Here is a 27,358-nt window from a genome sequence, read left to right on the forward strand (position 1 = left end):
AGTATTTCAGGAGATAATAACCACAGCATTCACCACCTCCAGAACCACCCATTTTAAAACTTTGGGATGAAATCCAAACTTTCACATATTTCAGTTTTCAAACTCATTCACGTCTTTAACAGTATTTCTTTACCATCACTATTTTCTTTTACTTCCTTGTTTGCCTCTTTTATGAACACAGGAACTTTTTGTGATCATCTCTGGGTTATAATCTCAGACTAGGGTCTAGTAATAAAGATTATAATAGGCTTGTAAACAACATACCCCGTTTCCCCAAATATTCCATGATTATTTATTCCGAGGTGAGATCCTTCCTTCAATATCTGTTTCCAGTTTCCCAGATCCACTAAACTTACTGCATCTTTGATTTTAAATCTATATATAGTATTGTCTTATTAAGCGTGCACCTTAATTCCTTGTTTTCTTACTGTGAATAACTCTCTGAGATGTTTTGCTCTGTTAAGGGCCTGCCCCATGAGCATGCGGCAAGCGCGACGTAACGTGGTCGCTTGAGCCGTACGGCCTCGCGGGGCCGGTCCCACCGATCGCCGGAGCCGTATGGAGTTGTGAGGAGCTGGTCCCGACATCGCACGCGGCTCTGGAATACTGACAGTGTTCAAAAATTCCGCGCGGCAACGTCCTGCCGGCCCGGAGCCGCCTCGACGTCGTACGCACCGCCTCGACGGGCATACGCAGGTCATGACGCCGTACGCAGCGTCTTGGCGCCGTACGTCACGCGCGTACTTCGCTCGAACTTCACGTCACTCACTCGACCTCCGCGCGACCCCCGCTTCTGGTTTGGTCGCGCTCGCCGCATGCAGTCGCATGCTGGTGGGATCGGCCCTGTACGGGGATCACTCGACCTCCGCGCGACCCCCGCTTCCGGTTTGGTCGCGCTTGCCGCATGCAGTCGCATGCCCGTGGGACAGGCCCTTCACATTTTAAAACGAAGAAATTTGATTCAACAGTTTACATTATGTTTTTTAATCCATGGCAAACCGCATGCATTAGCTTGTCTTTCAATCATGTTAATGAATTGAATTGAATTGAATCCTTTATTTGTCATTCAGACCTTTCGGTGTAAATAAGATGTGATAAATGATCTGGTAAAATAGCAGCATTGCCCTAAGGGATAGAACCAAAAGTGCATTACTGTTTATTTAGCGACAGCACTGAGGGACAACTGCATCACTGAAGCAGTAGCACTAAGAAAGCACTCCTTCTGGACACTACAGCACTGAATGTGTGCCATACTATTGGAGGAGCATTGCAGTCAGATAAGTCCTTATTTGAGTTATGGGGTAACAGAGGAAAACAGATTGTAATGAGGAGGGAAATGGACAGGGCCAGAATCTGTTTCAATGGAGATGAAGTTTACACAACATCATATGCATTTGGTTCCATGAGCATAAGCATGCAATCAGAGTAGATTTATACATGCTCAGTATGTGCAGGAACCTAGTTTCCAATTGTCATGGTTCTCCTTGTCAGTGGATCAAGACTTCACTCTGTCAAATCCATGGAATGATTGGTGTGCAACAGCCACACGATGTAAATGCAAAGTCATTTTCAAATACTGAGAATTGGAGCAGAAGTGAATTATCCTCAATCCTGAGGGATTGCCAAAGAAGAGCAGTTACAAGTAACTATTTTTAATACTGTGTCAGGTACAATACGCTATAAGAATAGTTATCCACCAATTGACTTAATAATTAAAAAGGAAACGATACAGTTTGCATTTAATCCTTCTAAGAATGTACCATGTCAAATTGATTAATACATTTGCTATTTTTGCTTGGTCTTAATTGAAATAGTTACATTTTATACATTCTATATCAAAAAGGAATGCAACAAGTACACTGGTCAATATTTATCATAATTGAAGGAGATTATTGCTAATGCATCTGATCGCTATTTATAAGACTATGTGTGTGAAGATTTATGTGACTGGAATTTCATGACCACCATTTCTTCTTAATAGTGACTGCACTTTGGAACCATTTTGTTGGCTTTGAAGTATTTTCTGTCATTCTAAGGATCAATATAAAGGCCACCTATGATTTTCTTTATTACAATAAATTCGAAGACAACAACAATGCATTTGCAATGGTCCAGATTAGGTGATGGCCATGCAGTTCCAGCCCCATAATCTACAGTTGATTGTAAACCAATAGCTAAAGTACACCTGCTAGGTTTATAGATTATTTTCACAAATATTTTAGATGGTGATTAATTAATAAAATAATTAATTGCTTTCAAAACTGAAACATAACTTACAGGTCATTCAAATTTTCAAAGTTTCGGTAGAAGATAGAAAACATAGAATTGACTCCAACCAAGAAGAAATAACACTACACTGTTCAAAATTAATTAATGAATAGCTCAGCACAGCAAATCAATGAGATTTAAAACAATATGCTTTTTGAATAATTCTCTTGCAAGTTCCAAAATGCTTAATAACTACCAGAAATAATCAATTATTAGCTGTAGGGGAAAAAACTCACTTATTGCATTCATATTTGCAATACAAACTGTAAGGGAATTGCTTACATTTTGTTAAGTGAATGCAAATCATAGCTGCAAGCAATATTTATGCAAGGGAAGTTTAGCCCCAAAGCATTCTATTAGAAATGCACACACAATATAAATTTCCCCTCTGGGCAAAATATTGTGGTTCAAGACCATTAACAACTTCATAGTTTTGCCGTTGGTTTGGTTATTTGGGTATTAATTTGCGAAAAATCTGTTTAATTGATAGTTTTTACAGGACATTAAATTTTATTTAAATATGTGAAATCCTTCCTTAAGAAATGGGGTTTTTTAATAGGCATAATTTCAAGATTCATCAAACTATATAGTTCCAAGTAACTCAACCAACAACCAGGATTCATTTGAGTATTTCCTTTTCTTTACTCTATTTGACCTATTCAATCCTTCTTCCCTGCCAAACCAGGGATTAAAGATTTTCAAGAAACTTTGCGAGAAGGTGGAGATACTATATGATCTGATTTATTTGTTGTCATAAGAACAAATTAAAAGTAATCACTGGTCTCAGTCAATTCAGTGCTTTAGACTTTATTAAATTCTCTCATTTTTGTGCACTTCCATGACAAGTCAATTACAATAGAACACCAAAAGAACATTAAGCATTATTTTTGGATGTACAAATGTACATAAATTTGTTGCAAGCTTGGCTGGGATCAAAAGATAGCATTTGAATAACAAAACATGGTGGAACGCACAATTAAATTATTTAAATATTTTCATACTCAAAGTTTTTCCCTTATTAATTGTCCTTTATGGAATGCTTTTAGTACAAAACCATATTCCAAAATTTACAAATACAAGACAAAATTGTCCAGCCAAAGATATTAGTCCAGCTGTCTTAAAGGTTGTTAATGAGGGTCTAAAAGGAAAAAATATATAGAAAGTTTTATGAGGGAAATACAATAGCAGGGGTCTGAGACAGAAAATACTCCAGCTTTTAATAAAGAATAGTCGGAGTATTTGAAAATAAAAATCAAAAGCAGTCGAACTGAGGCTATAATGCATGACGACAGAGATATGTCACAAGGAGATTTAGCTATGAAGATGAAAACGTTATATTGCTGGAGTTTGTGGATGAGAGCTGATTTAAGTAAGTTTTTAAACAGCCAGGTGCAATGAAAGCAATGAGGCAATGAAACCTATGAAGAAAATAATTGCTTGCAATTGGTTGGTGAAGGGATTCGAAGATGACGACTTTGCTCTTTAATCTTTCATCTGGTTAGCCAGTTAACTACAGCTTCACGTGTCTAGATTTTGAAATTGAACAATTGCAGATGTTGGAAATTTCAATAAACACATTATAGAAACATAGAAAATAGGTGCAGGAGTAGGCCATTCGGCCCTTCGAGCCTGCACCGCCATTCAATATGGTCATGGCTGATCATCCAACTCAGTATCCTGTACCTGCCTTCTCTCCATACCACAAGGGCCACATCTAACTCCCTCTTAAATATAGGAAATGAACTGGCCTCAACTACCTTCTGTGGCAGAGAATTCCAGAGATTCACCACTCTCTGTGTGAAAAATGTTTTTCTCATCTCGGTCCTAAAAGATTTCCCCCTTATCCTTAAACTGTGACCCCTTGTTCTGGACTTCCCCAACATCGGGAACAATCTTCTTGCATCTAGCCTGTCCAACCCCTTAAGAATTTCTATAAGATCCCCCCTCAATCTTCTAGATTCTAGCGAGTACAAGCCGAGTCTATCCAGTCTTTCTTCATATGAAAGTCCTGACATCCCAGTAATCAGTCTGGTGAACCTATCTGTACTCCCTCTATGGCAAGAATGTATTTCCTCAGATTAGGAGACCAAAACTGTACGCAATACTCCAGGTGTGGTCTCACCAATACCATGTACAACTGCAGTAGAACCTCCCTGCTCCTATACTCAAATCCTTTTGCTATGAATGCTAACATACCATTCGCTTTCTTCACTGCCTGCTGCACCTGCATGCCTACTTTCAATGACTGGTGGACCATGACACCCAGGTCTCGTTGCATCTCCCCTTTTCCTAATCGGCCACCATTCAGATAATAGTCTACTTTCCTGTTTTTGCGACCAAAGAGGATAACCTCACATTTATCCACATTATACTGCATCTGCCATGCATTTGCCCACTCACCCAGCCTATCCAAGTCACCTTGTAGCCTCCTAGCATCCTCCTCACAGATAACACTGCCCCCCAGCTTCGTGTCATCCACAAACTTGGAGATGTTGCATTCAATTCCCTCGTCCAAATCATTAATATATATTGTAAATAGCTGGGGTCTCAGCACTGAGCCTTGCGGTACCCCACTAGTCACTGCCTGCCATTGTGAAAAGGACCCGTTTACTCCTACTCTTTGCTTCCCGTCTGCCAGCCAGTTCTCTATCCACATCAATACTGAATCCCCAATACCGTGTGCTTTAAGTTTGTATGTGGGACCTTGTCTTATGTGGGACCTTGTCGAAAGCCTTCTGAAAGTCCAGATATAACACATCCACTGGTTCTCCCTTATCCACTCTACTAGTTACATCCTCGAAAAATTCTATAAGATTCGTCAGACATGATTTACCTTTCATAAATCCATGCTGACTTTGTCCAATGATTTCACCACTTTCCAAATGTGCTGCTATCCCATCTTTAATAACTGACTAGCAGTTTCCCCACTACCGATATTAGATTAACTGGTCTGTAATTCCCCATTTTCTCTCTCCCTCCCTTTTTAAAAAGTGGGGTTACATTAGCTACCCTCCAATCCTCAGGAACTACTCCAGAATCTAAAGAGTTTTGAAAAATTATCACTAATGCATCCACTATTTCTGCGGCTACTTCCTTAAGTACTCTGGGATGCAGCCTATCTGGCCCTGGGGATTTATCGGCCTTTAATCCATTCAATTTACCTAACACCACTTCCCGGCTAACCTGGATTACACTCAGTTCCTCCATCTCATTTGACCCCTGGTCCCCTGCTATTTCCGGCAGATTATTTATGTCTTCCTTAGTGAAGACAGAACCTAAGTAGTTATTCAATTGGTCTGCCATGTCTTTGTTCCCCATGATCAATTCACCTGTTTCTGACTACAAGTGACCTACATTTGTTTTAACTAATCTTTTTCTCTTCGCATATCTATAAAAACTTTTGCAGTCAGTTTTTATGTTCCCTGCCAGATTTCTTTCATAATCTATTTTCCCTTTCCTTTACCGTAAACATTCAATAGGTCAGGCAGATCTTTCCACAGATGTTGCCTGATATACTCAGTTTTTCCAGAATTTTCCGATTTGATTTCAAATACTAGGTCAGATGTCTGACAATAACACAAAAATAGAGACATTGAGAAACCTGGTACAGAAGAAGAGATGTGTTAATCTATAGTAGATACTGCCTCTCAATTTCGTCCGCTTTACCAAAAGACAATATGTAGATGAGGTAGACAAAGTTTGAGGTGATGGCATTGCAATGGTAAAATTAAATATTGCTAGATATCAAATCTAGCGCGAGGCCATTCACACTAACATCGTTATCATAGAATAAACAGGAAAAAGAGATTGCGGAATGGAAGTACAATCAAATTAGACCCTCTTTTTAAATAGCAGAGCAGGTCTGAGATTTTGAGTGGTCTTCTCTTCCTTCCAATTCGTGTACTTGTAATTTTGTATGTACTTAATCATTGGAGGTATTAGAATGCCAGAAGCTGCAAAGAAGTACAAAAGGAAGTGTTGTTCATATTTTAAAATGCACCAGCTAAGAAGAAACCTCATTAAAGAGTTTCAGAAAGATTATTTTTGGTGAGGTGAGCATGCGTATATTAAGGCCTTGAAAGAAAAACACAAAGGAGAGCATGGGTTGAACTTCCAGACAGAGATATTGATTACTAAACAAACTTTGGTTTAAAACCTGAATAGATGGAAAGGACTGAAATTTGCGACAATAAAAGAAAAATTGTAAACAGTAACATGATCCTGTGATGGTAGTGGAGATAATACATTAGTTTGTTTTTTTACAGTTGTGTGAGAACCAATGGTACAGTCAAAAAGAAACTACCAAAAATAACAGCCAGGAAGAAACCTGACCCTCTGTTCCCAGTGCTAGCTGCTGTGTAGTGAAAAACATTTGTGTGTGAAAATGGAATAAATGAGGAATGATTTTCAGCTGCTGTATTATGACAATACTTTCACCTCCCTCCCATCATCTCAGCATTCTTTCTCTTCCATCATATCTTTCAGCAATACAAACACAAATGTACATTGTAACATCCCTCTTTCTCGTCAAAACACACTCAACATGCCATTGCTCTCTCAGCAACACTCAATGCCAGCAACTCACGTGACGACAATTACTAATCAATCCCTGCCAAATACACAAAGATCCTATTTCTCAAAATCCCCGTCACCACTGATGTACAGCCCAATGGTGTGAAGTTCCCAAGCTTTTCCTTGCAACTTTTCTTTATTAAAGCACAGCATTAGCCACCCTCCAATCTTCCAGCACATTGGCCATGCTATTGATGATACAAGTTTCTCTACCAGGAGTTCTGCAATTTCTTCACTTACATGTGGTCTGGAAGACTGTTAACGGGCAGGTCCCATTGTGATGTCTTAGCTCTAACTGCCACACTGGAAATTAAACCTCTCTTCTATTTATTCCAACCCCCACACACACTAACTACCCCCCCCCCCCCCCCACATGCCCCCCCCCCCCCCCACACACACTACACACTAATCCCATATCTGTTTCTGTTTCTCTCTATCTCTATCACCTCTCCCTCCCTCTCCTTTTCCCTACCCTCAGTCACTGTCGGGTGGCAGCTGAGATCCCATTGTGATGTCATTGTCCGGTGGTGGAATGTTCACGACAGCGTATGTAAATGAGATCCCATTGTGATTGGAGGACTGTGAGATGCCATTGTGACGTCGTAGCTGCAACTGCCAGAAAACTCTCAGTTATTCTTCTCAAAGTGGGCTTTTTTTAAACTTGTAAATATCAATAACATGAAATATAACATCAAATCTGAAGGAATCTTGACACAAACGACCACGGGACAAAGCTGAGTAAGGTGGTGCAAAAATATCCATACTATAGTGTACTATTTTGGCATTGTTTCTTGAGATCGCTTGCAGACAGACAGACAGACAGACAGACAGACAGACAGAGACAGAGACAGACAGACAGACAGACAGATCAGATTCAGATTCAGATTCAGATTCAATTTTAATTGTCCAAACAAGACGAGAGTTTTAGTAATATACTAGACCAGTTGGGCCCCGTACCCCCAACGCAATAATCCACCAGTCACCCTTTCCCCCAACGCAACCCGTTTCCACCACTCGCCCATTCCCCCAACATAACCCGTTCCGACATGTGTTCTGACCCCGCGTGAAGCCGTCTCCCTCCCCGGCTACAGGAGGCTCCCGACATGCCCTGACTGAAGCCGTTCACGTCCCCAGCTGCAGGACGTTCCCGCCAGCCCCCGCTGTCCCCTGCCTGAAGCTGTATCATTCCCCCCACACTGATCCCCGCCTGAAGCCGTCCTCCCCCCCGTCGACAGGACGCTCCCGCCGCCGCTCCGCCTTAAGCCATCCACAGCTGCAGGACGCTCCCCTCCCTGCCCGAAGCCATCCCCGTCCGCAGCTAGAGGACGCTCCCGCCCGCCCCCGCTGGAAGCCGACCCCGTCCCCAGCTGCAGTCCATTCGGCCCACAACACTCGTACTAGCCCTCCAGAAAGCCCCCCCCCCCCCATCAGCCCCCGTCTGACACCCTCCCCCCCCCCACAACCAGCCCCCGCCTGAAGCCGTCCCCCTCCCCCGGCTACGCGACACTCCCGTCGGCCCCCGTCTGAAGCCGTTCCCTCTCCCCCGGTTACAGGACACTCCCGCCACCCCACCCCCCCTCCGCCCGCATGAAGCCTTCCACAGCTGCAGGATGCTTCTCCTCCCCTCCCCCACCGGCCCCCGCCTGAAGCCGTCCCCCTCCCCGGCTACTGGATCCTCCCATCGGCCCCCGTCTGAAGCCGTCCCCGTCCTCAGCTGCAGTGCGTTTCCCCACCCTCCACCGGCCCCCGCCAGAAGCTGTCCCCCTCCCCCGGTTGCAGAACGTCTTCCCCCCCCCCCCCCCTCTTGACCCATCACCGGCTACAGGACGCTCCAGCCGGCCCACGTCTGAAGCCGTCTCCCTCCCCCGGCTACAGGACGCTCCTGCCGGTCCCTGCCTGAAGCCGTCCCATCCCCAGCTGCAGGATGTTCCCCACCAGTCCCCGCCTGAAGCTGGTGGGAAGCGGCAGCGGTAGGTCATATAAACATAGAAACATAGAAAATAGGTGCAGGAGTAGGCCATTCGGCCCTTCGAGCCTGCACCGCCATTCAATATGTTCATGGTCATGGCAGTGCTTCCCCCCCGGCCCCCGACAGGCCCCGCCTGAAGCGTCCCCCTCCCCTGGCTGCGGGACGTTCCCCACCGGCCCCGCCTGAAGCCGTCCCCCCCCCCCCACCCCACCGGCCCCCGACAGCCTGGCCTGAAGCCGTCCCCATCCGCCGGCTACAGAACGCTCCCGCCATCCCCCGCCTGAAGCCGTCCTCGTCCCCAGCTGCAGGACCCTTCCCCCACCCACCAGCCCCCGCCTAAAGCTGCAGGATGCTCCCCACTAGGCCCCGCCTGAAGCCATCCCCCTCCCCGGCTACAGAACTGGAAATCAGTCCCTCTGGCCCACTGTGCTAGCCCAAGAAAAGTCCCTTTGGTCCATAATATTCCTATTAGCCCTCTGGAAACCAGTCCCTTCGGCCCAGAACACCAGTACTAGCCCTCCAGAAAGCCCCCCCCCACCCCTCCCCAACCGGCCCCTGACAGCTCCCGACTGAAGCTGTCCCCGCCCCCGGCTGCACGACATTCCCCCCTCCCCAGCAGCCGCCTGAACCCGTCCCCCTACCTTGGCTGCAGGACGCTCTCACCCACCCGGCCCCCGACAGCCCCGCTTGAAGCTGTCCCCGCCCCCGGCTGTAGGACGCTCCCCACCACCCGGCCCCCAACAGCCCCCTCCTGAAGACGACCCCATGCCCCGCTGCAGGACGCTCTCCCCCAACAAGGGGATCAAGTGAGTGCATGGGGGGAAGGGCAAGGAGCGGAGTGGGGTGGTGAGGAGAGGAGGGGGGGATCAGGGGCGTCACAACGGGAACCCATCAGTCGCGCCTGCACAGTTGGGGGCTATGCGTGAGTGGTGGAATATTGTGTTGGGGGACCAGGCCTCCTGTGTAACACTTAGTCTGGGAATATTACTAAAACTCTCACCTTGTTTGTTCATGAGTCTGCCTGTCTGCCTGTCTATTATTCAGGGATGCAACGACGCCTAAATGGTATACGAAAGCACTACAATATTTGCACCACCTTACTCACAATTGTCTTGTGGTGTGTTTTTATCAAGTTTCGTTCTGATTGATAATATATTTTACGTTATTCACATTTTTAACTTTACAAAATCCGACTTTGAGAAATATTTCTTCCATCTGCACAGGCAGTTACAGCTATGTCATCACAATGGGATTGTAACCCTGCCCGCTACAATGTTGCAATCCCAGGTACTGAGTTCTGCCGGCCCTAGCAAGTGCAATTGCATTTTTTTAAAGTTTAAAATGAGGGAGGGTGAATAAGGGGAAATGAGCCACCCCTGCACAGTTGGGGGCTATGGGTGAGTGGGGGAATATTGCGTTGGGGAACGGGTTGTGTTGGTGGAACGGGTGAGTGGTCAAATACTGCGTTGGGGAACTAGTTGCGTTGGGGGATCAGGCCTCCCGTGCGGGCTATGGGTGACTGGTCGAATATTGCGTTGTGGGAATGGGTTGCGTTGGGGGAACCAGGCCCCCCCGTGTGACAGGGACCCAACGGGTCCCACTTGGTCTAGTAACTTGTAAAATATAAAATCAAATGTGAACGCATCACATTTTCCATCCTCAGTCCCCTATTCCCCTCCTACATAATCCTCCCTCTCCCCACCCTCCACCAGCCCTCCTCTGCTTCCTCGCCTCACCCTCTCCCTCCCCTCCACTCTCTTCCCCCTCCTCCCCTCCATTACCTCGCCATCCCTCGTCCTACCCCTATTCTCCTCCATTCCCCCTCATCCCCAGCACTCCCACCCCCTCCTCTTCACCATCCCTCCCCTCTCCTACCCTCCCCCACTCCCTCCCTACCCTCTCCCTCCCTCCAGAACCCCCCTCCTCTCCCTTTATCCCCCTCGTCCCCACTCCTCACCTCCCCCCTATACCAACCTCCCACTCTTCCTCACCTACCCCACTGCCCTCCTCACCCTCTATACCCCACTCCCTACCTCCCCCACTCCTCTCACTCTATCCCCCCTCTACCCCCACACTCCCTCCTCATCTCCCCCACTTTCCCCTCCCTCTCCACCCCTCCCTCCATCCCCCCCACTCTCTCAACTCCCCAGGATTTCGATGTAAACCACCACCAGCCCCGTTTTCGCCGCGATGTAGTTATACTTGAGGCGGGGGCTGTCTGGGGGGGACGAGTCAAGCGGCCAGGAGCCGGGGGAGGGGGAGGCCAAGGCTGTGGCCTAGTCCTTGCCCCAGCCTCAGGGCCGTGCTCATTTCAAATCCCGCACGTGCGGATACCGAGCCCACTGTGCACGCGCGGGTAGACTTTGTTATTTTAAAATCCGCACGCACGGATACCCTCAGTCAATCCCTCCCTCCATAACCCCTCTCCCCTCCCGACCCCCTCCTCTCCCTCTATCCCCATACTCCCCCACTCCTCACCTCCCCACAATGAAAATCGCAATGTTTTTTTGTAAATGAAAATCCCCTATCCCACTCCGCCCCCATGAAAATCACAATTTTTGTTTTTAAATGGAATTCTCAATGTAAATTGCATTTTTTCTTTAAAAAAACTTAAACACAATGGGGAGGGAGAGGTTACTGAGATGTTACTGAAATGGAAGAATTTAATTGAATCAATTTTTTTTTGAAAATCACAATTTTTAATGTAAATGAGATTCGGGATCCCATTGTGACGCGATGACGGGCAGGGCAAGTGGAAAAGTGTTTTTTGTAAAGTTTAAAATACCAATAACTTGTAAAATATAACATAAATCCGAACAAAACTTGTCTCTTTTACATCCCAGGGCAATGGTGAGTAAGGTGGGCCAATAATTGTAGCGCTATCGTTTACCGTTTTGGCCGAGTTTTGAAACGTCACGCACTCGCACGATTACAAACAAAGAGAGCTTTAGTGATGTACTAGACCAAGTGGGACCCGTTGGGCCCCGTTCCCCCAACGCAATATTCCACTAAACTGCCCAGTGCGTCTGACGGGTTCCCGTTGTGACGCCAGAGATCCCCTTTATGACGCGAGACACAGCAACCCTCACCCAACTGCGCAGGCGCAGCCGGCAAGTGGGAGAGCGACTGCAACATTTTTAAAGTTAAAAATGGCAATAACTTGTAAAATATTAAATCAATGTGAACTCATCTTACTCTCCCTCTTCAGTCCCCTATTCCCCTCCTCCATTATCCTCCCTCACCCTACCCTCCACCAACCCTCCTCTGCTTCCTCCCCTCTTCTCTCTTCCCCCTCCCTTCCTCTATTACCCTCTTCCTTCCCCCCTCCCCCACCCTCCTTCACCTCTCCGTCCTTCTCCTTTCCCCTACCCTCAGTCACTCCCACCCTCCCTCCATAACCCCTCCCTACCCCCTCCTCTCCCCTATGCCTCTCCTCCCCCACTCCCCCCTATCCCACACCCCCACTCTCCCTCCTCACCTCCCCCTCCTCTCCCATCCCCCCTCCTCACCCATTCTATTTCCTCACCTCCCCCACATTCCCCTCCCTCTCCCCTCCTCAAACCTCCCATTCTCTCTCCTCACCTCCCCAGGATCTCGATGTAAACCTCCGCCGGCCCCATTTTCTCCACGACAACGGCGATGAAGTTGTACTTGAGGCAGTGGCTGTCGGGGGGGGGGGACGGGTCGAGCGCCTGGAGCTGGGGAGGGGGAGGCAGAGGCAGAGGCCTAGTCCTTGCCCCAGGTCCCCCTCCTCTCTGCCACCACGGTCCCGGAGCAGCAGCCCCCGGACCCCGCACCGGCTCGAACCCCAGCTCAGGGCCCGGAACCGCGCTCCGAGCCCAGTCAGTGTCTTGTGTCCGCTCCCCAGCGCCCAAAGCCCGGCCCCGGCTACAGCCCCGGGGCTCGGCCCATGCCAGGCCCCTTCACCTTCTCTCTTTATTTCCCGTTTCCTCCTCCCCTCCCTCCCTCTCCTCTGCTCAGTCACTTCCTCCCTCCCTCCATAACCCCTCTCCCCTCCCTACCTCCCTCCTCTCCCTCTATACCCCAGCTCCCCCACTCCTCACCTCCCCCCTATTCCACCCCACACAATGAAAATCGCGTTTTTTTTTTAATGAAAGTTTCCGCCATCCCACCCCCCGACAATAAAATTTGCGATGTTTTTTCTGAAATGCAGTTCTCAATAAAAATCGCATTTTTTCTTTAAAAAACCTAAACACAATGTTAGCTATTAATGAAAATGGCCGAATTTGATTAAAACTGTTTTTTTTTGGAATTCGTGATGTATTATATAAATGACATTTGGGATCCCTTTGTGACGTCATTGTGGATGAAAACAAAATAATTTGATTAAAACTGATTTTTTTGAAAATCGCGATTTTTAAAAATGTAAATGAGATGGGATCCCATTGTGATGTCAGTGTGACATGGCTGAAGCGAGGTCAAGTGGAAAAGTGTTTAAAAAGTGGCTTTTGTAAAGTTTAAAATGTCAATAACTTGTAAAATATAACATAAATCCGAACAAAACGTCTCTTTTACATCCCAGGACAATGGTGAGCAAGGTGGGCCAAAAATTATAGCGCTATCGTGTAGCGGAGTTTTGAAACGTCACGCACTCACACAAATTCAAACAAACAGAGAGTTTTAGTAATATATAGATGGGACAAATGCAGGTAGGTGGGATTAGTGTAGATGGAGCATCTTGGTCAGCATGAGCAGCTTGGGTCAAAGGGCCTATTTGACTATATAGAAACATAGAAAATAGGTGCAGGTGTAGGCCATTCGGCCCTTCGAGCCTGCACCACCATTCAATATGATCATGGCTGATCATCCAACTCAGTATCCTGTACCTGCCTTCTCTCCATACCCCCTGATCCTTTAGCCACAAGGGCCACATCTAACTCCCTCTGAAATATAGCCAATTAACTGGCCTCAACTACCTTCTGTGGCAGAGAGTTCCAGAGATTTACCACTATGTGAAAAATGTTTTTCTCATCTCGGTCCTAAAGGATTTCCCCTTTATCCTTAAACTGTGACCCCTTGTCCTGGACTTCCCCAACATCGGGAACAATCTTCCTGCATCTAGCCTGTCCAACCCCTTAAGAATTTTGTTGTAAGTTTCTACAAGATCCCCCTCAATCTTCTAAATTCTAGTGAGTACAAGCCGAGTCTATCCAGTCTTTCTTCATATGAAAGTCCTGACATCCCAGGAATCAGTCTGGTGAACCTTCTTTGTACTTCCTCTATGGCAAGAATGTCTTTCCTCAGATTTGTAGACCAAAACTCTACACAATACTCCAGGTGTGGTCTCACCAATAACCTGTACAACTGCAGTAGAACCTCCCTGCTCCTATGCTCAAATCCTTTTGCTATAAATGCTAACATACCATTCGCTTTCTTCACTGCCATATCAATACTGAACCCCCAATACCGTGTGCTTTAAGTTTGTATCCTAATCTCTTATGTGGGACCTTGTCGAAAGCCTTCTGAAAGTCCAGATATAACACATCCTCTGCTTCTCCCTTATCCACTCTATTAGTTACATCCTAGAAAAATTGTATAAGATTCGTCAGACATGCAGGCCCGTACAAAGCTTTTCAAAAAGGGGGGGGGGTGGCATGACAGGATTACAAGAAATTTAATATGAAATAATGTGCGCATTGCGCACATCACGATCGGGAAGCGGGAAGCGTGAAGTCCCTCGATGCCGGGGTCCAGGGCCCGCTTAAGGACCCTGGAAGTTCAGGGGTTTTAGATGCTCTCTGATGCATTATGAGCCTTATTTTGGAGCATTTTTGCATCAAATTTATGACCAATATTTCAGAAATTAACAAGAATCTGAGAGGTCGTTTTTTCACACAAAGAGTGGTGGGTGTATGGAACAAGCTGCCAGAGGAGGTAGTTAAGGCTGGGACTATCCTACTGTTTAAGAGACATTTGGACACGTACATGGATAGGACAGATTTAGATGGATATGGGCCAAACGCGTGTGAGTGGGACTAGTTTAGAGGGTGGAGAACTGTGGAATTCATTGCCACACTCAGCTGTGGTCAAATCAATGGACATTTTTCATGAGGAGATTGATAGATTCTTGAGTAATACGGTGTCAGAGGTAATGGGGAGAAGGCAGGAAAATGGGTTTGAGTGGGAAAGATAGATAGTCATAGAGTGAAACAGTGTGGAAACAGGCCCTTCGGCCCAGCATGTCCCATCTACACTAGTCCCACCTGCCCTTGTTTGATCCATATCCCTCCGAATCTGTCCTACCTGTTTCTTAAATTTTGCGATAGTCCCTGCCTCAACTACCTACTCTGGCAGCTTGTTCCATACACTGACCACCCTTTGTGTGAAAAATATACCCCTCAGATTCCAATTAAATCTTTTGCCCCTCACCTTAAATTTATGTTCTCTGCTCCTCGATTCACCTACTCTGGGCAAAAGACTCAACTATATCTATTCAAATCATGATTTTATACACCTCTATTAGATCATCCCTCATCCTCCTGTGCTCCATGAAATAGAGTCCCAGCCTACTCAACCTCTCCCTATAGCGCTGGCCCTCCAGTCCTGGCAACATCCTCGTAAATCTTCACTGTACCCTTTCCAGTTTGATGACATCTTTCCTATAACATGGTGCCCAGAACAGAATACAATACTATGAATGCGGCCTCACCAACTTCTTGTGCAACTGCAACATGACCTCCCAACTTCTATACTCAGCCTGACCCGCTGAGTTGCTCCAGCACTCTGTGAAACGTCACAGAACAGGGCAAGATTAGCAAGTTTGCTGATGATACAGATGTGAATGGTTTTGCAAATAGTGCAGATGGTTGTGAATGATTGCAACAGGATCTGGATCAATTAGCCAGGTGGGCAGAGGAATGGTTGATGGTTGCATGGTTCCTTGAAGGTCGAGTCGCAGGTATATCAGGTGGTGAAAAGTATTTTGGCACTTTGGCGTTCATCAGTCAGAGTATTGAGTATTGAAGTTGGGAGGTCATGTTGCAGTTGAATAAGACATTGGTGAGACCGCATTTAGAATATAGTGTTCAGTTCTTGGCACCATGTTATAGGAAAGAAGTCAAACTGAAACGAGTACAGAGATCCCCATCCTGGATCAGTCCAATCAGGATTGTGTCGTCCGCAAACTTGAGAAGCTTGACAGAGGTGGCTGTGGAGGTGCAGTCATTGGTGTGGTTAGAGCATTGCGGTGCTCCTATGCTGAGCGTTTGCGGGTCCGAGATATGCTTTCCCGTCTCGCATGCTGCTTTCTGTCTGTCAGAAAGCTGGTGATCCACCGACAGAGGGGTTCAGGCACAGTCAACTCAGAAAGTTTGGAGCGTAGTAGCTATGGCACAATGATGTTGAATGCAGAGCTAAAATCAACAAACAAAATCCTCGCATAGGTCCCCTGGTGGTCTAGATGCTGGAGGATGAAGTGCAGGTCCAGATTGACTGCGTCATCCACAGATCTATTGGCCCAATTTGCAAAATGCAGAGGGTCCAGCAAGGGGGTTGTGATATTTTCCAGCACAAGCCTTTCAAGGGTCTTCATTTTTTTTTTCCAAAATGTCTTCATGACTACAGAGGTCAGTGCGACAAGCCTGTAGTCTTTAAAACCAGTAATCCTTGCCTTTTTGGGTACAGGGACAATAGTGGAGAATTTGAAGCAGGACGTCTTTGCAGGGACTGATTTAAAATGAGTAATTGGGTGTGAAGTGGTGATTGGAGTGGGTTGGGTGTAGAAGGGCCCAGTCTTTGCAGACTGAGGTCAGGCTGTGAGTGGGTGTGAAGTGTTGGTTGGGGTGGGAAAGGGTCCACTCTTTTCATACTGGAGTCTTGCCTTAAGTAGGTGTGAAGTGGTGAATGGGAAGGAGAGGGTGCAGGGTCCATTCTTTGCAGACTGGGGTCTGCCTGTGTTTGTTGGGGAGGGGGTTTCAGGGTTACGTTTCTGATTTTCAAACCTGCAGTAAAACTCATTCAGGTCGTTCGTCAGCTGACGATTGTCCAAAGAGCGGGGGGCTTTCCTTTTATAGCTGGTGATTTCTTGCATGCCCTTCCAAACTGAAGAAGAGTCAATAGCTGAGAACTTGCTCCTCAACTTCTCAGAGTACCTTTCCTTGGCATTCTTCTTCTCAGCTCTTTATCGATTACACTATCTCAAGTTCAAGTTCAAGTGAGTTTATTGTCATGTGTCCCTGTATAGGACAATGAAATTCTTGCTTTGCTTAAGCACACAGAAAATAGTAGGAATTTACTACAAAACAGATAAATGTGTCCATATACCATGATATAAATATATACACACATGAATAAATATACTGATAAAGTGCAAATAGCAGAAAGTGATTATTAATAATCAGAGTTTTGTCCGAACCAGGTTTAATAGCCTGATGGCTGTGGGGAAGTAGCTATTCCTGAACCTGGTTGTTGCAGTCTTCAGGCTCCTGTACCTTCTACTTGAAGGTAGCAGGGAGATGAGTATGTGGCCAGGATGGTGTGGGTCTTTGATGATACTGCCAGCCTTTTTGAGGCAGCGACTGCGATAAATCCCCTCGATGGAAGGAAGGTCAGAGCCGATGATGGACTGGGCAGTGTTTACTACTTTTTGTAGTCTTTTCCTCTCCAGGGCGCTCAAATTGCCGAACCAAGCCACGATGCAACCAGTCAGCATGCTCTCTATTGTGCACCTGTAGAAGTTAGAGAGTCTTCCTTGACAAACCGACTCTCCGTAATCTTCTCAGGAAGTAGAGGCGCTGATGAGCTTTTTTGATAATTGCGTTAGTGTTCTCGGACCAGGAAAGATCTTCAGAGATGTGCACGCCCAGGAATTTGAAGTTCTTGACCCTTTCAACCATCGACCCGTTGATATAAATGGGGCTGTGGGTCCCCCTCCAATCCTTCCAAAGTCCACAATCAGTTCCTTGGTTTTGCTGGTGTTGAGGGCCAGGTTATTGCGCTGGCACCATATGGACAGTTGCTCGATCTCCCTTCTATATTCCGACTCATCCCCATCAGTGATACGCCCCACAATAGTGGCGTCGTCAGCGAACTTGATGATGGAGTTCGCACTGTGGTTGGCTACGCAGTCATGGGTATAGAGTGAGTACAGCAGGGGGCTGAGCACGCAGCCTTGAGGTGCTCCCGTGCTGATTGTTATCGAGGCTGACACATTTTAACTATTTAACAATTAGGCTATCGGCTTGACGCATATGTGCCCCCTCCTTAGCAGCAACATCAACGGACTACTACGGACAGATCCATGATGACCCTGAAAACATGCAGATTTTTGTAATATTCAAATTATATTAAAAAATATGCTGCAAAAAGAGTCACAAACTTTGGAATTCATATTTTTCAGTATTATTATCAAGGCAAAGAAAGCAGTTCCAATTGTTTGATATTATTTGATATTATTCATGAGGAAAAAATATAATAGCTTTAAAACTTACCTCAATTTTACAATCTCATTAAAGATATTCCCCCTTTCCCTCTCCCCTCCCCCATCTCTCCCCCCCTTCCCTTCCCTTCCCCTCTCTCTCTCCCCCTCTCACATCCCCCCCTCTTTCTGGGGGGGGGGGGCGGCGAAGATGAAGGTGGCTGGGCCAGCGTGGGTGGCTTGGGCCCCGGCGGCGGGGGGGGGGGAGGCGAGGGCAGCGGGCCCCGCCGCAGCGGCGTCTCGTGTTGGGGTTACAGCCGCTCCCGCCCGGCGACGGGAGGACGGTCTCCTGGTCGCCAGGCTGGCCGGTGGCGAGGCTCCGTCGCCTCGGATGGAAACGCTAGACCCGGAGGGCGGCCTGGCGACCCCCCCTTCCACGACTTACCTGGAGTAAACACAAGGCATCGAGCTCAATGGCTGAAACGCAAATGATAGTCTGATCCCGCCCTGGGCCCACTGCGCACGCGCGGAGAGACAGCGCCATTTTGCATCGCTTCCCCAATTGCGCAGGCGCGGATGGGCGCATTTGTTTCTCCCCCAGCGGCCGGACCCAGAATTTCGGGCGATTTCCAACAAAGTGGAAACGCTGATTGTGCTCCGATTTCAAAAAAAAAATTCTGGGGATTTTTTCTTACTCTGGGGGAAAAAAGGTGGGTGCGGTCGCACCCAGCGCACCCCCCCTTCGGACGGCCATGACATGATTTACCTTTCGTAAATCCATGCTGACTTTATCCAATGATTTCCAATCATTGTCCAATGTCCAATGATATGTGAGAAACAAGGGATCTAAGTGTACCTCTGAATATATTTTTGGAAATGTCAGGTCACAATGAGAGAATGATTCGTAAAGTATATCTGAAACTGGGAATTGCAAACAGTGGAAACAAAATAAAAAACAAGGAGGTGATATTGATCCTTGACTAAACTTTGGTTAAGTCACAACTAGCATAACATACCCAAATCCTGGTCACCAGACTTCAATACTCTATTGAACCTCTACAGGTGTACAGTAGGAAGTATACTGAGGGTAGTATCATGGCCTCGATTGGCAATTCAAAACCCCCAAGGATGAAAGAGGCTGCAGAATATGGTGGACATTGAACGGTCAACCATAGGCATTGACCTCCCCACCATTGAAGGAATCTACATGAAGCGCTGCCTCAAGAAAGCAATTAAAATCATCAAAGACCCACACCACCCGAGCCACGCTCTCATCTTGTTGCTATCACTGGGAAAACAGTACAGGAGTCTGGGAATCATTACCTGCAGGTTCATTAACAGCTTCTTTCCATTAACCATCAGACTCTTAAATGACAATGCACAATCCTACACACAAGCCTACCTCAGCAATGAATTACTATGGTCTTTGCATAGGAGCCACTACATATTTTAGCTTGCACTATTATGGTCTGGTCACCTGGTATTACTGTTAATTTGTTGTATTATTGTATTTATATTTGCTGCGTTGTTCCATTAATGCACCTGTTAAGCTGCAGCCAGTAAAAAAATATTTGTTCAATTTCTCAATTAAAAACTCTTGACTCGAGTCCTGACTCGTAAGTTAAGCAGTTTGGGACAATATTTGACAGAGGACATAAAAAGATCATGGCAAGTTTAGAAAGGGTTGAGAGTAGCTGTTCTCGTTATCTGATTGTTAAAACTTGTTCTTAAAAACACAGAAAATTCCAATGACCTAAAAGTTATTACCTGTAAAGGTGGTAGAAAGAGGACTTTACAAAATGGTTTTAAGAACAAAATATCTATATTTCTAGTAGGAAGGAACAGGGCTATTGCACTAAATAGAATCAAACAGGTTGCTCAGACACAAGAGGAGGTCATTCAGTTGAATGAATCTATGCCAGGTGCCCAGCACTGTAATTCCCTCAGTCCCATTCTCTCCCTGCAATCCTCCTAATTATTCTCTCTCTTGCTAATCCAATAGCCTTTTGAAGTAATTGATTAATTCTGCACACCTTGTATACAATTAATTTCAGATTCTAATTACTTTGAGTCAAAAAAGTGTCTCTCCACATCTGTCGAATGAAGGGTCCTATTGAAGGATAAAGTTATGCTGGAGAAAGTGCCGAGGGGATTCACCAGGATGTTGCCTGGTTTGGAGAACATAAATTATGGGGCGAGGTTGGACAGTGCAAACTTTTCTTCCCAGGAACAAAGGAGGCTGAGGGGTGATCTGATTGGGGTACATATGTATTTTATTAGAGTTGTAGATAAGGAAGGAGTTTTTTTTAACCATGATAGTGACATCAAATACAAGAGGGCAGTACTGCCTCACAGCTCTAGGCACCCAGGTATGCTCTTAACCTCGGGTGTTGTTTCTGTAAAGTTTGGATGTTCTTCCTGTGATTTCACCAGCTGCTCTGAATTCCTCCTACACCACAAAGACATTTATGGTTAACTACTAACTGTAAATTATCTCTTAGTAAAGGTAAGTGGTAAAATGAAGCAAAATGAAGTTGATGGGAAAGTGAGAGTTAATATGTTTTAGGATAACAGGGAAATAAAGAAGGTGGATGTAATCTGCCACTTATTTGCTTATTCAGCTCTGACGATTAATAGCCTATTACGTTCCTCCTTGCTCTTTCCCACACCTTTAAACTTAGTTTGATCACAAATTTCATTTAGCACCTACAGGGCTGCCAACCCTCACGCTTTGAGCGTGAGAATCACGTATTTGGACAAATTCTCACGCTCTCATTCTGATCACTAATTTCTCACGCTCTGTCGTGGGAAATTCTGTGATCAACGAAAATGTCAAAACTCATATAAACTACATGGGCCGCGGGTGTTGGAGAGCTGGGGCTAAAGCAGCGACGGGGACAGATGCAGAGAGCTGGGGCTGGCGAGTCACTCGCTGCAGTTCCGGCCATGGAGCAGCTTCAGTGCAAGAGTCCCAGGCCGTCAGAGGCATCAGAAGCGTTGCGCCGTTGCCGATTTGGAACAGAGACTCTCAAAGGGAGGGGAAGATAGAGAGGGGAAGGGGACAGGGGGGAGAGAGAGCGAGGGGGAAGAGAGGGGGAGGGTGAGAGGAGAGGGGGGGGGGGGAGCCAGAGGGGGAGAGAATGGGTTGAGAGAGGAGGGAGAGGAAAAGAGAGGAGAGAGGGAGAGAGAGAGAGAGGAGAGAGGAGGGGGGAGAGCGAGAGGGGGATAGAGGAAGAGAGAGGGAAGAGAGAGAGGGGGTGGAGAGGGTAGGAGAGAAGGGGAGAGGGAGGGGAGATAAGGGGAGAGGGGGAGAGAGAGGGGGAAGAGAGAGGTAAAAGAGAGAGGGGGAAGAGCTCCATCATCCCGGCGAGAGGGCCTGAAACATCGGGCCGTCGTTGCAGCAACTGCGGAGGCCTCAATAGGACCCGACCATGGGTGAACAAGAGGAAGAAGTTGACTGAACTTTGTTGCCTTCCCTCACAGTGGGAAATGTTGATTCCACTTTGGGGGGATGTTTTTATGTTTTTATGTTTTATGTTAAATTCTATAGTGTTGTCTTATTTGTGTGCTGCATGGTAACGCAAATTTCATTGCACCAATTGGTGTATGTGACAATAAATGTCCTTTGTTTGTCCTCAATTCCGAGGCTCTGACCTCTGGTCCTAGACTCTCCCACCAGTGGAAACATTCTTTCCACATCCACTCTATCTTTGCCTTTAATTATTCTGTAAGTTTCAATGAGGTCACCCCTTAACCTTCTAAACTCCAGCGTAGAAAGGCCCAAAGCTGTCAAACGCTCATCGTAATCTAACTCACTCATTCCTGGAATCATTCTTGTGAACCTCCTCTGGACCCTCTACAGAGCCAGCACATCCTTCCTCAGATATGGGACCAAAATTTGCTCATAATACTCCAAATGCACCCTCACCAGCACCTTATAGAACCTCAGCATTACATCTCTGTTTTTGTATTCCAGTCCTCTTGATATAAATGCTAGCATTAAATATGCCTTCCTAACTACCGATTCAACTTGCAAATTAACTTTTTAGGAGTCCTGCACCAGCACTCCCAATTCCCTTTGCACCTCCAATTTCTGGATTCTCTCTTCATTTAGAAAATAATCTACGCCTTTATTCTTATTACAAAAATGCATGACTCCACACTTAGCTACACTGAATTTCATCTGCCTCTTCTCTGCCCACTCTCCTAACCTGTCCAAGTCCTTCTGCAGAGTCCTTGTTTCCTCAACACTGCCTACCCCTCACCTATCTTAGCATCATCTGCAACTTCAATCAATCAGTTTTATTCGTCACATTGCACATAAAATGCAAGTGAAATGAATTTGGCCACTAAGGCCACTTGGCCACTAAGCCTTCAATCCCCTTATCCAAATCATTAATAGACAACATGAAGAAAAGCATCCCTAGGACCGACCCTTGTGGAACTCCACTAGTGACCTCACTGGAGGTCTTGAAGCAGCCTGGGGCTCGGCTGGATCGGGTGTCGTTCGAAGAGGCCAAGCACGCAGACCAGACGCAACCTACAGCTGCATAGAGCGGTGGAGCAGCAGCAGAGGAAACCAACGGCTATGCTTGGCCAGGCTGACCCTGCAACGCTGCCAGAACAGCAGGCTTTCAGGACCAGGTTAAAAACTCTGCACTTACAACAAATGGGACTTGAAAATGGTGCCAAAACCTGGTGGCTCTTACATACTGTCTCAATGTACCATTCCTATACATGGAAATACAGAATATAGGTGCACGTGTAGGCCATTCGACCCAGCACCACCATTCAATATGATCATGGCTGATCATCCAAAATCAGTACCCCGTTCCTGCTTTTTCCCCATATCACTTGATTCCATTAGCCCTAAGAGCTAAATCTAACTCTCTCTTTAAAACATCCAGTGAATTGGCCTTCAAGCCTTCTGTGGCAGAGAATTCCACAGATTCACAACACTCTGGGTGAAAAAGTTTTTCCTCATCTCAGTCCTAAATGGCCTACCCCTTATTCTTAGACTGTGACACCTGGTTCTGGACTCCCCCAACATGGGTATAATCTCCCAGAATGAGGTGTTCCACACCAGGGCATCTGAAATGTCCTCATTCTCCCAGGATGAGGTGTTCCACACCAGGGCATCTGAAATGTCCTCATTCTTCAGGGAACGGGGGTTCCCTTCCTCCACCATAGATGAGGCTCGCACCAGGGTCTCTTCCATACCCCGCAACACTGCTCTCTCTCCCCATCCTCCCCACTCGCAACAAGGGCAGAGTCCCCCTAGTCCTCACCTTTCACCCCACCAGCCATCACATACAACAAGTAATCCTCCGTCAGTTTCGCCACCTCCAACGTGACCCCACCACTCGCCACATCTTCCCATCTCCCCCCATATCTGCCTTCCGCAAAGACCGCTCCCTTCATAACTCCCTTGTCAATTCTTCCCTTCCCTCCCGTACCACCCCCTCCCTGAGCACTTTCCCTTACAACCGCAAGAGATGCAACGCTTGTCCCTTTACCTCCCCCCTCGACTCCATTCAAGGACCCAAGCAGTCGTTCCAGGTGCGACAGAGGGTTACCTGCATCTCCTCCAACCTCATCTATTGCATCCGCTGCTCTAGATGTCAGCAGATCTATATCGGTGAGACCAAGCGGAGGTTGGGCGATCGTTTCGCCGAACACCTCCGCTCGGTCCGCAATAACTAACCTGACCTCCCGGTGGCTCAACACTTCAACTCCCCCTCCGATTCCGTATCCGACCTCTCTGTCCTGGGTCTCCTCCATGGCCAGAGCGAGCAACACCGGAAATTGGAGGAACAGCACCTCATATTCCGCTTGGGGAATCTGCATCCTGGGGGCTTGAACATTGAATTCTCCCAATTTTGTTAGTCCTTGCTGTCTCCTCCCCTCCCTCAGCCCTCCTGCTGTCTCCTCCCATCCCCCAGCCTTCGAGCTCCTCCTCCTTTTTTCTTTCTTCTCCCCACCCCCCCACCTCCGATCAGTCTGAAGGATCAGTCTGAAGAAGGGTTTCGGCCCGAAACGTTGCCTTTTTCCTTCGCTCCATAGATGCTGCTGCACCCGCTGAGTTTCTCCAGCTTTTTTGTGTACCTTCGATTTTCCAGCATCTGCAGTTCCTTCTTAAACAACATGGGGATAATTTTTCCTGCATCTAGCCTGTCCACTTGTAAGTAATCTAAGATGTGCTAATGTATAGTAATACGTTTACTGAACTGCATGCAAAAAGTAATTTCACTGCACTTTGATGCTCATGACAATAAAAAAAGTACGATTGAAACATTTAACTAATGGTCCAAATCTGTACCCTGGTGCAGAGATCAGATCTGAAAATAATAATTTGACTCACTCCCAATAATAGAAAAAAATCATGACTGGATATGTGCTAATATTTGTTCTCAATATCCTAATATTTGTTCCAGGTCAGGAACCCTTCAGTCAAGCCAAACTATTTGAAAAAATCCATATGGATTTTTTATTTTAATTACTAAATGCACTAATAAACAACACACATCAAAATGACAATTCAGGCACTTACTTCTCCAAGGGCTTCATAACGTTTCTGGTTCCATCTGTGCATATCTTCATGGTAATTGAACACATATGGTTCCCCAGTTTTTGTATGTCTTAACTGTCCCACTAGACACAAGAAAATACATTAATTTACTTTTTTTTATAGAACCTTAACAATGTTTTACATTTAACACAGAGAAATACAAACAATCTACCATTTTTTGAATTCATTCGCATTAATTAATGCACTTTTTTATATTTTGAATTCATTCACCATGTGGAGGAAATTCAAGAATAATATTCAAAGAAATAATGTTGTAGATGCAAGTCAAGTTATCTATTAATAGCTAGACCAAGTGGGACCCTTTGGGCCCAGTTCGTGCAAGTATTACTAAATTCCTAAGTATTTCTTCATAGTTGAACCCCAATGCTTTATACTTATGTGGTTGATATGAATGGAGCTTCTTTTGAATTTTATCAAACAAAATCTACCACAGAAAGGTTCAAACAGGTTTATTTTAAAGAAGATAGACACAAAATGCTGGAGTAACTCAGCATCTGGAGAGAAGGAATGGGCGACGTTTCGGGTTGAGACCCTACTCTATTGGCAAATGAGTTTAGAAACGGAGAGATTTGGGGCAAGGCTGTGGGAAATACCAAATCCTACTGCCTAGGCAGATGAAAGCATGGCCATCAAAGTTGATTGCAGTGGTCAAAAAGCTATATTTGGAGAAGTATTATCTCTAAACCCTAGAGGGTTGGATAACGCAACAGTGTGTGAACTCACTAATTAAATTGAAAACAAAGATTAAAATATTTAAACAGAAATATCTCTAAACCAGAAGGTAGGAGATCATAAGGATGAATGGTTTGTGTTTGCCTTTGGTCAGCTAGTGCTGGATGTCCTTAGGTAAAGACATGGCAGGCAATCAAAGAACATGACATTAAACTTAGTGAGGTAGCAAAGCCATGGATGAGGACTTTAGCATATGATCTGAGAGTGGTCTAATCTGAGGAAATCTCAAATATTTGCCAGCAAAAGATCTGATGTCCATGTCTATATGAACAAAGTTAGTAATGAAGGTAATGACTTTCGCTTCCTAGCATTCAGTCAAATCATATCAAAAGCTGTAAATGTATAAGAGCCACAGATAAACAAATTCACAAAGTACCTCACTTGTAACTCCTGCTATTTTTTTTCAACTGTCCAATCAAACCTTGACTATTTATCATCTTAATCTGTTAAATAATTTTAAGTCTTTCAATATTTACCTTGACTATTTTTTCCAGTCAAACACTGATTTTTGAAACTTTCCATCACAAAAGTGTTCTGAATGCATTTGGAGTATTGTGTACATTTCCGATTGCCACAGTACAGTAATAGAGTGTGAAGAAAAGATTCACCAGGTCGGTATGGATTAGATGGGCTGAAGAGGTAATTCCACTCAATCTGGCCTGGAATGGACATATACTTGGATAGGAATGGCATAGATGGACATAAGCCTACTGCCGGTAAATTATAGTGTAGACTGGACTAAGTGGGATCCTTTGGGTCCCAGTCACACGGGAGGCCTGGTCCCCCCAACGCAACCCATTCTCCAACGCAATATTCCACCACTCACCCATTCACCCAACGCAACCCGTTCCCCCAACGCAATATTCCACCACTAACTCAGAGCCCCTAACTGTGCAGACGTGGCTCATTTCCCCTCATCCCCAGCACTCCCTCCCCCTCCTCTTCATGTGTGGGAGGGGAGGGAAGGGGGGTGTGGGGTGGGAGGGGAGGAGGGGTGGGGTTGTGTGTGGGCGTAGGAGGGGGAGAGAGCGTGGTGTGGGGGGAGGGGGATGTGGGGGAGGGGGGGTGTGGTGGGGGGGTGGAGTGGGAGGGGAGTGTGGGATATGGGCGGGGGGTGTGGGCTGTGGGGGGGGGTGTTGTGTGGGGGAGGGGGTGTGTGGGGAGAGGGTGTGTATGGGTGGGATGTGATGAGAGGGAGGATGTGGAGGGGAGAGGGGGGTGTGGGGGAGTGTGTGTATGGGCGGGTGGTGTGGAGGGAAGGGGTGTGTTGTCAGGGGAGGGGTGTGTGGGTGGGGGGGTTGTCAGGGCAGGGGGGGTTGTGGGGGGGAGGGGTGGGCTGGTGGGTGGGGTGTGGAGGCGGGGGAGGGGTTAGAATAGAATAGTTTCTTTATTGTCATTGTAACATGAACCATCTACAACAAAATTTAAAAACGTCAGCCAGTCAGTGCACTATTCAAACATTTCTAAAAGCTAACGATACATACAAGGTAAAATATTAAAAAAAAGATAAACAACTAAAATAAATATCATGAAAATAGCACGCATAAACACCCAACCCTACATCCTTCTGTCGATTTCACAGTGTACCACAGTCCCTTAGTATGTATTGCCCCTACGTTCCTTGGCGGCTACATTTAGTGCCTTTATAGCAGTGGGGTAAAAACTTTTTTTAAGTCTGTTTGTCCTTGTTCTTGTAGATCTGTACCGTCTGCCTGACGGCAACAGTTCAAACAGGGAGTGTCCGGGGTGGGAAATGTCCTTTATAATACTCTGGGATTTTTTTACTCTATTTGTGGGGTTGTGTGGTTAGTTGGGTGTGTGGGTGGGGGGGTTGTGGGGGGGGGGTGTGGGC

General features: G+C 46.4%; 1 protein-coding gene across 1 annotated transcript in view; it reads right to left on the reverse strand.

Annotated features, from left to right (window-relative positions):
- fam172a (family with sequence similarity 172 member A) overlaps positions 1-27,358 on the reverse strand; it is a 476,702-nt gene that overhangs the window by 441,253 nt on the left and 8,091 nt on the right. The window contains exon 4 of the mRNA XM_033017286.1: positions 24,736-24,836. Within this exon, the coding sequence (XP_032873177.1) occupies positions 24,736-24,836 (101 nt within the window). The remainder of the gene's footprint in view (positions 1-24,735; positions 24,837-27,358) is intronic.

This window comes from Amblyraja radiata, chromosome 3 (genome assembly GCF_010909765.2).
Source record: "Amblyraja radiata isolate CabotCenter1 chromosome 3, sAmbRad1.1.pri, whole genome shotgun sequence".
Classification (NCBI taxonomy): domain Eukaryota; kingdom Metazoa; phylum Chordata; class Chondrichthyes; order Rajiformes; family Rajidae; genus Amblyraja; species Amblyraja radiata.